The sequence below is a fragment of the Entelurus aequoreus genome, linkage group LG15 (genome assembly GCF_033978785.1).
Source record: "Entelurus aequoreus isolate RoL-2023_Sb linkage group LG15, RoL_Eaeq_v1.1, whole genome shotgun sequence".
In the NCBI taxonomy this organism is placed as follows: Eukaryota; Metazoa; Chordata; class Actinopteri; order Syngnathiformes; family Syngnathidae; genus Entelurus; species Entelurus aequoreus.
In genome coordinates this window covers 29752897-29767238 of record NC_084745.1, presented here as the reverse complement: position 1 = coordinate 29767238, position 14342 = coordinate 29752897, and the positions used below count along the sequence as shown (strand labels likewise).

At 34.5% G+C, this 14342-nt stretch overlaps 1 protein-coding gene across 1 annotated transcript in view; it reads right to left on the bottom strand.

The window, feature by feature from the left end:
• Positions 1-378: 378 nt before the first annotated feature.
• The window catches only part of tnfrsf11a (tumor necrosis factor receptor superfamily, member 11a, NFKB activator), a 34333-nt gene continuing 20369 nt past the window's right edge, over positions 379-14342 (bottom strand). The window contains exon 10 of the mRNA XM_062022017.1: positions 379-1395. Coding sequence (XP_061878001.1) covers positions 1124-1395 — 272 coding nt within the window. The 3' untranslated portion in view covers positions 379-1123. The remainder of the gene's footprint in view (positions 1396-14342) is intronic.

Genomic DNA, 14342 nt, shown 5'->3' with positions numbered 1-14342 from the left:
CGTGTGGACAATGCTGAAGGAACAAGTCCATGTCAGAAAACCAACACATTAAGCTGAACTGCACCAATTTTGTCAAGAGGAGTGGACTAAAATTCAACCAGAAGCTTGTGGATGGCTACCAAAAGCACCTTATTGCAGTGAAACTTGCCAAGGGACATGTAACCAAATATTAACATTGCTCTATGTATACTTTTGACCCAGCAGATTTGCTCACATTTTCAGTAGACCCATAATAAATTCATTAAAGAACCAAACTTCATGAATGTTTTTTTGTGACCAACAAGTATGTGCTCCAATCACTCTATCACACAAAAATAAGAGTTGTAGAAATTATTGGAAACTCAAGACAGCCATGACATTATGTTCTTTACAAGTGTATGTAAACTTTTGACCACGTCTGTATATATATCCAGGGTGTAAAGATTTATAAATGCAAAGTGGTGTTAACCTCTCCCTAAGTACGTCTGAGCATTTCTTCCTGTCACTCACACATACAAATGGCCTGGCTTTCTCAACAGTTGGAAGGCAAGAAAAGTTATGCCGTTTCATTAAGTCCTGAAAAGCAGTTGTCTTATATTCATGGCCGTCTTATAATCGGGTCAACAAGGTACTGCATATACATTTTGTTTTTGTTTCAAACTAATCAATATAATATAAACAACTTCTCATCTTCATTAAAGCTTGCATGTGGAAACATACTGAAATATATATATTTCTATATTCAATACAAAAAATAGCTTATCAAATGCACAGCATTTTTTTCCCAAGAGTAACTGCACATTTGGTGCAATATAAACAAGTCTTCATACAAGCGTCGTACCAAAAATGGATGTGTCTCTTTATTGTATTTATATATACTGTATTACTATATATAATATACTCTCCAAGTAAGTAAGTTACTCTGAGAAACACCACATTTCTTTTTAGACAACTTTTAACTGTAGCTGGAATACAAATATGTACTTTGATGATTTTATAACAATTAGGTTTTGTAGGGGACTCAGCAAAAGTGTCAATTAATCCGTTTTAATAGTATCACTACCCCTTTGGAGTTTCCATTCAATAATAAAAATATGATGCCGATGAAGGTTACCCGTCATGCACTGGGCTGAGTGCTTCTCGACTATTCAGTGGCTTTTTGGGCCTGCAGCGTGTCGTCCTGCAAGGGCTTCTGGGTAACATTGTCCCCCTCTGACCTCAGGCAACTACCACTCTGGAAAAAGGGAGCGGTCTCACTGGCCTGTTCTTGCACGGGACGCCCGAAGCCGTCGTCCAACGCGGCGTCGTCGCCGCCTAAGGACGTCTGGCCGACGTAGACAACGATGACGTCGCCACTGAAGTTCACCACCTGGCCGCTGGAGATGAAGGTGGTGTTGTTGTTGCCCGACACCTGACCTGGTGGACGCCATAAGGACAAAACATTAGGTACACTCAAACAAAATGACACAATGAATGAAAGCCAATACAAATTGTGTAGTTATTTAGTGGTGCCTAATAAAGTGGTTAATACTCGTATTGAATCAAAACTCATGAGCATATCCTGTAACACTTTGTTACAAATCGCCGAAACATACATTTATCCTACAAATTTTGACTTAAATACACTTTATAATTTACATTGTTTTGTACTAAAAAAAATTAATAAAAATACAATAGAAAATCCAAACAATTATTAATTTATATTCAGGTTATTAGTTTTATAATTCAGTGTGATTTAAGTTATTTTTCTAACTTATTTCTAAGTATTACATTTATAGTTAGTTTGTAGTATATTATAATTTAATGGTATTACTGAAATATATTCATTTAAATTACATACAAACTAATATACATACCATATAATTTTTCGTTTCAAATTGGACGTTACATACTCTTTTGTAATTTGTATTGTTTATTTCCCCCGATAAATACAATAGAAAATCCAAGAATATATTAAAATCGAGATTTAGAACATCTACAGTAACACAAATATGCATATAATTATAAATCAGTTATACATTAGATTCAATGTGGTATTTAACCATAGTCGGTTTATAGTATGAAATAAATGAAATGGTATTACTACTGTATACTTCATTAAATTGTATACAAATATACATACATTATCCATTTTCTCAAATTACACAAGACTGCATACGTGACCTTATACATTGATGATTCATTCCCCCCCAAAAATCCCCATGGAAAATGATTTCAAAAAACTATTAAAATCGAGATTTAAATCATTAATAGACATGCATACAAATATAAATCAGTTATATCAAATAAATTATACGTAATGAAGTATTTAATTATATACAGTTAACAGTATATACAGTATAGTTAAATTGCATTGCTGCTGTATATCACATTAAATTATATACAAATATACATACATATTTTCTCTTATGAATTACCTCAGAGATTATAGTATAAAATACTTATTTCATTTATATTGTTATTTATTTTTCTTACAGAATTACAGAATTATTTGTGCCTTTTTTTTTAATCTTAATAAATGTTTCATCATGTTTGAGAAAAAAATAAAATAAAAAATATTAATCAAACATTATTTCACATACAATATTGGTATTTATTACATTTTGTGTAACTTACAATTATCGTGATGAAACTGATAGGCCGAGAGCCACAAGGTTTTTTATCATTGTTTTTTCCCACATTTTACTAAACAGTATTACAATGAATACAATTACAAATGCAATTAATACAAAAAAAATTAAACTATCATTAAAATATTTTTTCAATGAATTCGATTATACTTACATTTGTAAATGGGTTATACTTGTATAGCGCTTTTCTACCTTCAAGGTACTCAAAGCGCTTTGACACTTTTTTCATTTTATATTTTGACACTACATTCATTCATTCACACACACATTCACACACTGATGGCGGGAGCTGCCACGCAAGGCCCTAACCACGACCCACCAAGAGCAAGGGTGAAGTGTCTTGCTCAAGGACACAACGGACGTGACAAGGTTGGTAGACGGTGGGGATCGAACCCGGAACCCTCAGGTTGCTGGCACAGCCACTCTCCCAACTGCACCACGCCATCCCCAGTTTGTAATTTATTTAATAAAAAAAAAGAAATATAAAATAGTGTTATTTTTTAACCAGAATTTTTATTGCAGCTGTTGTGTACCTAATGTAGTGAATTTCAGTTAAAAAAGCATGCTGGATGACCACAAGTGCACATTTCAAAACAGGACCAATATAGGGAAAACATTTGGCAACGTTTTAAAATCGTACACACACAGAAAAGTATCCATTAAACTCTTCCGTTCTGTTACATTTCTGTATAAAGCATATTTGCCTATTGTGATTAATGTATCCAAGCACGGCAAATGCACAAAATAAGTGTTTGTGCTTCCAAATTCATCCAACCCGCCGTCTGACTTTCCCGCCTACACGGGGAGACAACCTGCTGTGACTCACACGCACGCACACAAAAACACAGCATCAGATATAAGCAAACAGGCAGACACTTTAAAGTACCAGTAGAGTGGAATTATATGCTTAATTGTGTTTCATTGTATCCATTAAACCATATCCAATCGTATTTACAATCCTCAAAGTATGCGAACATACCGTCTAATCTAAAATGCCACAATTTTAGACGGACATTTTGATTATTTCGCTTCAAATGTCTTCGGCAATTTCTATAGACTCGGGGTGGGATGACGTCACGATGGGAACGCTTCTGCACTCAGATCAGTCATACTGGATATATGCAAAAATAATGAGGTAGCGACTTGTCCAGGGTGTACGTCCGAATGCAGCTGGGATAGGCTCCAGCACCCCCGCGACCCCAAGAGGGACAAGCGGTAGAAAATGGATGGAAGGATAGAAAGAGATGCGCTGTCTATCATTCACAATCCTCATGTAAGACATGAACACGTACATGTTTTTCTGTGCATTTTAAGTCATAAATTAAAAAATAAAATTTCCGCTAACAATTGAGTGAATGAGGGCTCTGATTTATGATTAATTCTTCATCTAAACAGGAAGATATGGCCATCCTATCAGTTGTCATCGTAGTTAGAGCAGACATTGTGCAGTAAGCAATCGTTGTATTATATTCGTAGTTTGTATTACACTTAGCAATACTGCTGCAGGATGCTATATTGCAGGGGTGTCTCAACTACGACATGACAAATGTAACAAGAAGATTGGCCCACGGCATGTTATTGTCTAACTGTAGTCCCCTGTGGATAGGAATGGAGTGGTATAGCCGCCCTCTTGTGGGCAAAGATGGCCAATGACCAAGAATTTCATTAGAAATCTACTTGAGTGCAGCATCAATATACTGGATATGACCCAATCCAAATTAAAGTTTAAAAGTTTTAAACACACCTCCTGCTCTTTGACCTTTGTGGCCATTATAAAACATGTATAAATAATTTAAAATTACACACACAAATTCACTACAGTGCATGATGCAAAACACTCTCTCCACACTTCCCCAAGTTTGGTGCATTTTAGCTGCTTGATTTTTCTGATTACGAGACTTTAAGGATGTCGTCAGGAAAAGAAACAAGGTTGAAGTCGAACTTTCATATCCTCTTAATACTCAACGGTTTATCGTTTATACTTCATATTGTATTGTCGTCACAGTCTGGTGGAGGGGGCTTGTTAAAGTTGGAATAGTTGAAACTATGTGTTGTTTAGTCTGTTATAGCTTGCTTTACTCAGTGCAAACTGAAGTGTTTTTGTACAAATGATTGTTCTAACGTCACAATCAACGCTCTGCTATGTAAAAAAAAAAAAAAAAGCGTTGTAACGTGTTTGTGTGTGCGTGCGTGCGCACATCCATATAACAGTGAATTGCCGATTACCCTCGAGAAAAATGGCTTTACCGCAGGTTGTACTGTATTCTTACATGTTTGGTCAACTTCCCTCTTCAATTTGGTATGAAATTAATATGTAAACTTAAAGCATTGCGATCGCAGATTAAATGTAAAAACAGCTGTGTAAACGTGATCATAGATGACTGAGACAGGACACAGATGTAATAAATAATAATAAAAAATAACTGAAGTTTGTGTAGTGATTTCAATATCAAATTTATTTAGATGCTTATTTAATTACAAAAGTACATATATTTAATATACTGTATATGTAAGTTCACATACTTCAGAACAGTATAAATATAGATATATTGTATATACATTGTGTGTATCTGTGTGTGTGTGTGTGTATATATATATATATATATACATATATATATATATATATATATATATATATATATATATATATATATATATATATATATATATATATATATATATATATATATATATATATATATATATACATACATACATATATATATATACATACATATATATATTACGGGTGTGGGAAAAAATTTATTCGAATTCGAATGGCGATTCTCACGTTGAGCGATTCAGAATCGATTCTCATTTTTTAAAAATAGATTTTTTTTAAACATTTGTTTATTTAAAAAAATATATATATATTTTTTTTAATCAATCAATCCAACAAAACAATACACAGCAATACCATAACAATGCAATCCAATTCCAAAACCAAACCCGACCCAGCAACACTCAGAACTGCAATAAACAGAGCAATTGAGAGGAGACACAAGCACGACACAGAACAAACCAAAAGTAGTGAAACAAAAATGATTATTATCAACAACAGTATCAATATTAGTTACAATTTCAATATAGCAGTGATTAAAAATCCCTCATTGACATTATCATTAGACATTTATAAAATTTAAATAAAATGAACAATAGTGTCACAGTGGCTTACACTTGCAACACATCTAATAAGCTTGACAACACACTGTGTCCAATATTTTCACAAAGATAAAATAAGTCATATTTTTGGTTCATTTAATAGTTAAAACAAATTGACATTATTGCAATCAGTTGATAAAACATTGTCCTTTACAATTATAAAAGCTTTTTACAAAAATCTACTACTCTGCTTGCATGTCAGCAGACTGGGGTAGATCCTGCTGAAATCCTATGTATTGAATGAATAGAGAATCCTTTTGAATCGGGAAAAAAATCGTTTTTGAATCGAGAATCGTGTTGAATTGAAAAAAGAAAAGATTTTGAATTGAATCGTGACCCCAAGAATCGATATTGAATCGAATCGTGAGACACACAAAGATTCACAGCCCTAATATATATATATATATATATATATATATATATATATATATATATATATATATATATATATATATATATATATATATACATACATACATACATACATACATACATATCTATATTTATACATATATATTTATACATATATACATACATTTATATATAGTTATATTTATAAATGTATATATATAATGTTTCATATATAATATATTAATATACTATGTATATACTGTATATTTACACATATCTATGTATAGATATATATACTGTATGTGTGTATATATATTTTTGTAACTTTACATGCAGTCGGCTTTCGGCCAAATTTTTTTAGCCCAATATGGCCACCAAGTCAAATAGTTTGGACACCCCTGTATAGTGTTTCACTAAATCTGGATCTGTGAAGTACACAGCTTCAAAAACTCGTAGCTATCATATCCATTTACTCGCAAACTTTAAAGTATTTCAATGTCATAAATCAGATTTGATCATCACTTCAATATAGAAGCAGCTTGTTTTTCCATTCTATCAGTACTTTAAAGTGAAAACACAGGAAAAACACAGCGACAAAGCTGCAGGCCAACAAACACCTCTTCCTGGAATACCAGTGCGAGAGGTCCAACTTGAAAAAATGTCATTCCACCACAAGTTTGAAAACAAAACTGTGGAATCTGCTTCTTCTCCTGCCTACAATATCTGCATCAATGCGTTGTATAGGACAATTCCTTCATTGTGACACGTGAGCTCCCGTCTGCATGACAGGTGGACTTGGACCAGCATTAGCGGGAAGTCCATTTAATGCCCCCGTGATGGGAAATGGAGTTTGTTTCAAGTGTATAATTATGGGCCTCAGTCATCAGTGAAAGAGTCTCACAAATGTGTGTGTTTTTGGAGGGTGGAAGGAGGTCATAAAAGTATTACTCAAGCTGTGCACATCTTGCTACAATTAAAGCTGTGGTCACTTTGCGCAACCCTATGGAAGTCTGGGTAAACAGAACTTCGTCGATGGTACACACACACACACACACACTGACGCACAACGTTGTGTATCTGAAAAGTGTGGTTGTGGTGGTCTAGAATCGAAAAAATTTTCCTCCATGTGTGGTCCAGATTATGTATTGGAAGCAAATATTAAGCATATACTGTATGCTTTATTGTCTGATGTACACAATATTTTGTAAGTTTTGTTTATGTAGTTAATTACCTAAAGAATGACAACTGATTAAAGCTGAAGTACCACTGATAGTCTCACACATAGTAGGTGTGGTGAAATTACTCTCTGCATTTGACCCATACCTTTGTTCCACCCCCTGGGAGGTGAGGGGAGCAGTGAGCAGCAGCGGTGGCCGCACTCAGGAATCATTTTGGTGATTTAACCCCCAATTCCAACCCTTGATGCTGAGTGCCAAGCGGGGAGGTAATGGGTCCCATGTTTATAGTCTTTGGTATGACTATGGTTTAGGATTGTAAACGTTAGCACAGTGATGTGCAAGCTACTTGGAACATGTAGTGAGCTATGCACTGTCTGAGAAAACTGTCTCATTTTAATTTGAATGTCGACAAGACCATCATGATCGTGTTTTACCGTGCTTTTGTAGAATCGGTTTTGTCCTCTATGGTCTCATGGTTCAGTCACCTGTCACTAAAGAACAAGAATTCCCTAAATCAAATTGTTAAAGTGTCAGGTAAATTGATTGGTGAGTCTCAGTTGTTTCCAGCCACCCTTTACAACAGGGGTGTCAAACTCATTTTAGATCAGGGGCCACATGGAGAAAAATATACTCCCAAGTGGGCCGGACTAGTAAAATCACGGCACTATAACTTAAAAATAAGATTCAGATTGTTTTTTTTGTTTAAAAATAGAACAAGCACATTCTGAAAATGTACAAATTATAATGTTGTTGTTTTTTACCCTTACATGTTGCAGTTAATAATATTCTACCTTTATTTGTCGTGATTTATACTTTCTGAATAAATTGTGTGATAATGTTCATCAGTCAACTCATTGGTGTTCATTTTCAATCTATCAAGATAAAAAAAAAAATATCAAAATCTAATTACAGGATGTTATTTACGTAGTTTGCTAATTTTCCTCAACTGGTGCACTAACATCATGTGGTTTATTTTTATTTTTTTCACATATGAAGCATCATCTACAGATACAAATAATTGCTATTGCGACATCTAGAACAGCAGTTTCTTTCATTCAAAAATGTCGGCTCATTTTTATACTTAGCAAACTCATCACGCAGGCCGGATAAAACCTGATCGCGGGCCTATTCCGGCCCGCGGGCCGTACATTTGACACTCCTGCTCTACAACAACCACGTAGTGAGGATAGCTCACTATTTTAACTGATGTATCTCACTACCTACGCAGCCATTTTCAGCTTCTCCCACCTGGACGGAGGTTTTTAGTACCAGGAGGCAAAACAAAACGGTACAGATGTAGTTTTGTCCCAGCAGAACTAAATAAACTGTAGTACCTTTTTTTGCCTATATTTATTTTAGTGCATCCATCCATCCATTTTCTACCGCTTGTCTTTTACGGGTTCGCGGGGGTTGCTGGAGCCTATCCCAGCTGCACACGGGCGGTAGGCGGGGTACACCCTGGACAAGTCGCCACCTCATCACAGGGCCAACACAGATAGACAACATTCACACACATTCATTCACTAGGGCCAATCAACCTAACCCCAGGTGCATGTTTTCGTGCAATTTATTATTTTATTATGTTGTTTTATTCTGGCTTGTCCCCAAATCTTATCTAATTGGGATTTCATGTTTTATCCTTTTTATGGGGAACTTTGAGACTCAAAGTTTGAGTACATGTACTATTTTATGATCTTGGCAATGTTTATGATGCTTGTTATGTGGTAGGTCTTTGTATTGCATATCTAAGATGTTAATTTCTCTGTATATTTACCGGTATATGGATGTCCTGATCTTGCTGGCTGCAAAACAAGTTTACCTTCAGGTACTAATAAAGTGACCTAACCTAACCTAAAAGTTACTCTCCATTAAATGTAGCTAAGCTACAGGGGAAGCTCTCCCCGCAGAATTGTAGCAAGATACACTACAAGCTACACGGCCAAAGTAGCTTGCTACATCAAAGCTACATTTAACGGCATTTCTATCTATGCCCACGTGTATAATATTAATGTTAATGTAACTGAGTGTACAAATAGACCCAATAAAGGTCCATTACTATTAACTATCTGTCATTTAGCAGGGGACACCCTATAACTTCCTATAGGAGTCCCCGCACCTCACTGTATGTATTTATTTTTATTTTGTTTGCCTTTTCTTTGGCCCATCCCTTTAATGTTATTCATTTTCTCTAAAAAATAACAAAAAACAGCACCGATCTATATCTTGACAAAAAAAGAATGACTTGTGTGTTGTTTGGGAACAGTTGCTAATAGTTATGTGCAGTAAAACTTTTCAAGAACTCAATTCATCTTAATGTGTGTGGTTTAAATTTGTGTTGGACGTCTTAGATGAAGAGAGCAGCTATTATTTTGGTTCACAGACAAAACAACTAAAAACTAAGGTTTTGAGCATTGTGTTCTCTCAACACAAACATGGCCAAGGACATGCATTATTGTGGGTTTCCTGCACGTCATTTTCATTACTCAACGAAAAATCTAATCTTTTTTTTTTGTTTCGAGTGGTCAGCTTGAAGCGTCCCTCTGTCTCTGACTCCCTCGTCGTCATGTGACATGAGTGCGTGACTGTTATGATTTTGCTTACGAGTTTCGATGACCCGCCTTATCTTACCTCTGATTGGACAGTCCGTAATGTTTCGCTCTAACCTTAGCCAATTGTGACTCATCATACGAACACCAACTAATCTGATTTTCTCCGCATGTATGGATGTTCTCATTCATCCAGGTCATTGTATTTTCATTTTTTGGGGGGGCCGGGATTCCCAGTCCATTTTCTCTCTTTGTAGCTTGTAGCTTTGATGCAACCTACCTCGCTGCATGGTCTTAATGTAGCTAAGCTACAGGAAAAGCTACTCGTTAAAAAAGTAGCTTAGCTATCGCCAAGCTACTAGAAAATGTAGTTAGTAGCAGTGTTGGGTTAGTTACTGAAAACCAGTAACTAGTTACAGTTGCTAGTTACTTTATTTCAAAAGTAACTCAGTTACTAACTCAGTTACTTACACCAAAAAGTAATGTGTTACTGTGAAAAGTAACTTTTTAGTTAATTCTTTTTTTCTTCTTCTTTTTTTAAAGCTCCCATTAATGCCCTTTTAGCCTTCATTTCAGCACTGTTATTGCACTGGAGAATAATACAATCTGTTGATCAACTTGACATGCATTTGCATCACTGAACTCTGCTAAGCAATGTGGTCTACATACAACACACAAAGACAAAGATATGTTTCAAAGGGCCAACTTATTTTAGGCCAGAACAAATTGACAAAACTATTTTTAATAGCTGCAACATAACATACATAAGTAACAAACAGCATAATAACAACATAGCTGTAAACCAAATAAGTACTTTAACTTTATTTTTATATACCAAAGCCTAACCAGGCGTTTTTTCTCTCAAGGAATTCTGAAATAAAATCATGTCTGAAGCCCAGAACACTCTACACATTTCCCCAGTTTTAGTTTAGAGATAAGGAAATATTGGCCTGGCCCACTAGGATCCCTCTTTATGTTTGTGAACTTTATATTCTATACATTTAGAGTGATGTGATAATCAAACACTCTAGAAGTCTAGACTAGAATGAAAGAGTATATAAGAGAATTGACAGAGTGTGTGTACTATAATTCCTAATCACATTGATTTTGATTCAATATTATGTTTTGAGCAATGACAGTTTGAAAGAAAAAAAAACAGCTTTGTTTTAGTAGTCAACATTGCAACTTTTTCTAAATTATATTTCACCTTTAAGCTTTTTTATTTCACTTTTGTTATGTTTTTGTTTATTTTAATAGTATTTTTAGAATGTGCTGTTGGCCTTTAAAACATTAGCTGTGGGCCGATGGCCTCCGGGCCACACTTTTGACACCCCTGCTATAGATAATAAAACATTCAATCTGATAAATCTATGGATAGAAAGCTGAGCCTGGCGACGCATGCGTGTTAACAACTCTCTCGCTCTCTGTCTCCGCCCCTCCCTCACGAATGCTGCTGCGCACACCCCACCCCTCCCTCCCCTTCCCACACCCAGACACACACACAGCGCGCCTCCTCCGTGTGACACAAGAGATTCAGAAGAACGATGCCACAGCGCTGCCACAAAAAACACTCAGATCTTCTGTTTCTAGCCGATACTACATAAAAAGTAACGTTAAATAACGCAGTAACGTATCATGTAGTAACGGTAACAGAGTTACTGAATATAAAAAATAACGTGTTAGATTACTAGTTACCGCCGAAACTAACGGCGTTACAGTAACGTGTTACTTTGTAACGCGTTAGTCCCAACACTGATTAGTAGAGATGCCCGGTTTGCGGACACAACCGCGGAGTCCGCGGATAATCCGCGGGTCGGGCGGATGCATGACGAAAAAAATTGATTTTAAATAGATTCGGGCGAGTGGCGGTTGAACCAATCCGGAAATATATATACATAGTTAAATGTTGTTACCCACATACGAAAAACGAGCAGCACTCTTTGAAACAGGCAATTATTCATTAGGCACTGCTGCAGCTGTCACGCCAAATTTCTTCCCCCTGCAAAAACCTTCCCCCGCCCCCATTTACTTCCGGGGCTGCGTCCAATAAAGTCACAAAGTTGCCAGGGGTCCTTAACCGGCACGCGACTGTCCTGTTTCGCGCCTGTACAAAAAAACCCAATAATGGATTTCTTCAGATCCCAGCAGCTGTCAAAGACGAAGTATCCTTCCAGCGACGGGCAGTCAAAGCCGAAGTGCTATCGATCGCTGTCAATGACGTAAGAGGAAACATGACCACGGAAGTAAATGGGGGGGTGTTTGTAGGGGGAAGAAATTTGGCGTGACACAGCACAACACAAAACAACAGAAGAAGAAGGAAAAAATAAAAAGATGGCACCGCCGGCAGCAAACGTGGTACGCGACAAACTAAAAAAGGGAATACTAAAGACCAGGGAAAACAAATAACAATAATAGTCAACACTTTCTTAATGGAAATGACAATAATATTAAAATAATGATAAATAATATCACGCATTAATATCTCTTAGCCTCTAATGGGTGGCCAAGAGATATTAATGCGTGGCACGCATTGAATGTCTCTGCTGCATTGGATCAGTCTCCTTTCTGCCTTGCATCGTCTATATTAGATATATAACAACGGGTGGGTGGCGGGCGGTTGTGGTTTTGATAAAATGTTAGTTCGGGTGGATGGCCGGTGGTTGACGACTTTTGTGATGCGGTTGCGGATGAAATAATTGCCTAGCCGCGCATCTCTAGTAGTTAAGCTACGTAGCTTAGCTACATGTAGCTTGTTACTGCCAATCACTGCCTAAGCTTAAGCGGTATTGTTATTGTTTAGAGTTGTGCGCTCATTCAAACAAACTGCATTCTATAATTGTTTTTTAATTTTAAGCGGTTACAACACAGAAGCGTTATTTTGATGTATTGCAGTTGCTTAAAAGTAAACTACAGTACATCTTACTAACTGTAGGGGGAGACAATTGGGCTGTATTCTATTTAAATGTTTTATCAATCATTTACATAATTTTTGATGGACAAGAAATCAAATATATTGAAAATTTAAGATGTAACCCCCAAAAATATTTATTCATTTATTAATATCCAATGAAGAAATACTCAAATGAATACACTACTACTACTACTACTACAAATAGTAGTAAAATGGGTAAAAATTACATTTATGTGATTAAATTAACTAAATCAAATTATATTAATTTAGGAAAAAAAATTGGTTTTGAAAAAATAATTACAAGAGTAAAGCCTTAAACAATACAAGAACATTACAACTAGCACATTAATTTATGGTGGACACTGAATTAAAATTTGAAAATTCAAGATGTTAACCCCCCAAAATTTTCATTTAATCAATTAATATATTTATTTGTATTTACAAACACTACTACTAATACTAACTATATGAATACAAAATACATAAACACTAATAGGAATAAAACTACAAGTAATATTAATAATATTTATGGATTTAATTATTTTTTTTATCATTACCGATTATTAAATAATTTTTACATTTATTTTATTAATTTATATATTTATTTAAAATGAGTTATTTAGTTAGGAAAATACTTTTAAATTTTAAAAAAAAAATAGAAGTGATACAAATAAAAGCCATTAAAACAGAACATTATAACTAGAACAATAATTTATGACTGACAAATACATAAAATATTTGGAAAATCAAGCTGTCACCAACCCCCCAAAAAATCATTTAATTTAATAATGTAATTATTTTTTTTACCAATACCACTACTACTAATATTAATAATAATAATTATAATACGAATATTATTCAGCTAATTGTTTATCCTATTATGGATTATTGAATGATTAACTGAATAATTATTCAATCTATTTAATTAATTGAACTAAATATCATTACTTACTTATATATTTAGTTAGAGCAACGTTCTTGTTTTTAAAGTGAATAAATAATAATTAATTAAAATAAAATTCTTAAAAAACAAAAAGTACCACAACATTACGACTAGAACATAGAATATTTGAAAATTCAAAATGTGGGAATAAGCGGTAGAAATTGGATGGATGGATGGATGGAAAATGTAACACTTACCGCCCCCCCCAAAAATCATTTAATGTAATTATGTATTCATTTATATTTGCAAACACTGCTACTAATATTAATTATATAAATACAATACAAACAATTTTAATAGGAATACTACTATTAGTAATAATAATAATTAATGAATATAATAATTTTTATTGTTATTACCGATTATTGGATTAATAATCACACTTATTTTATTAGATTAACTAAATACAATGATAGATACAACGATTTACCTTTATTTTAAACAAATAAATAAAAGTGATCCAGGGCAAATAACAGCTTTAATAATATAATTTTTTAAATACCTGTACATTACAACCAGAACATTATTATTATATAATTGAAAATATATATATTTTCCTGTTTCTTGGCTGATAGGCTGGACTAAATGACAGGGTTCTATCACTTTGGTGAGGCCATTTTGAAGTTACTAACTATGGTTTCA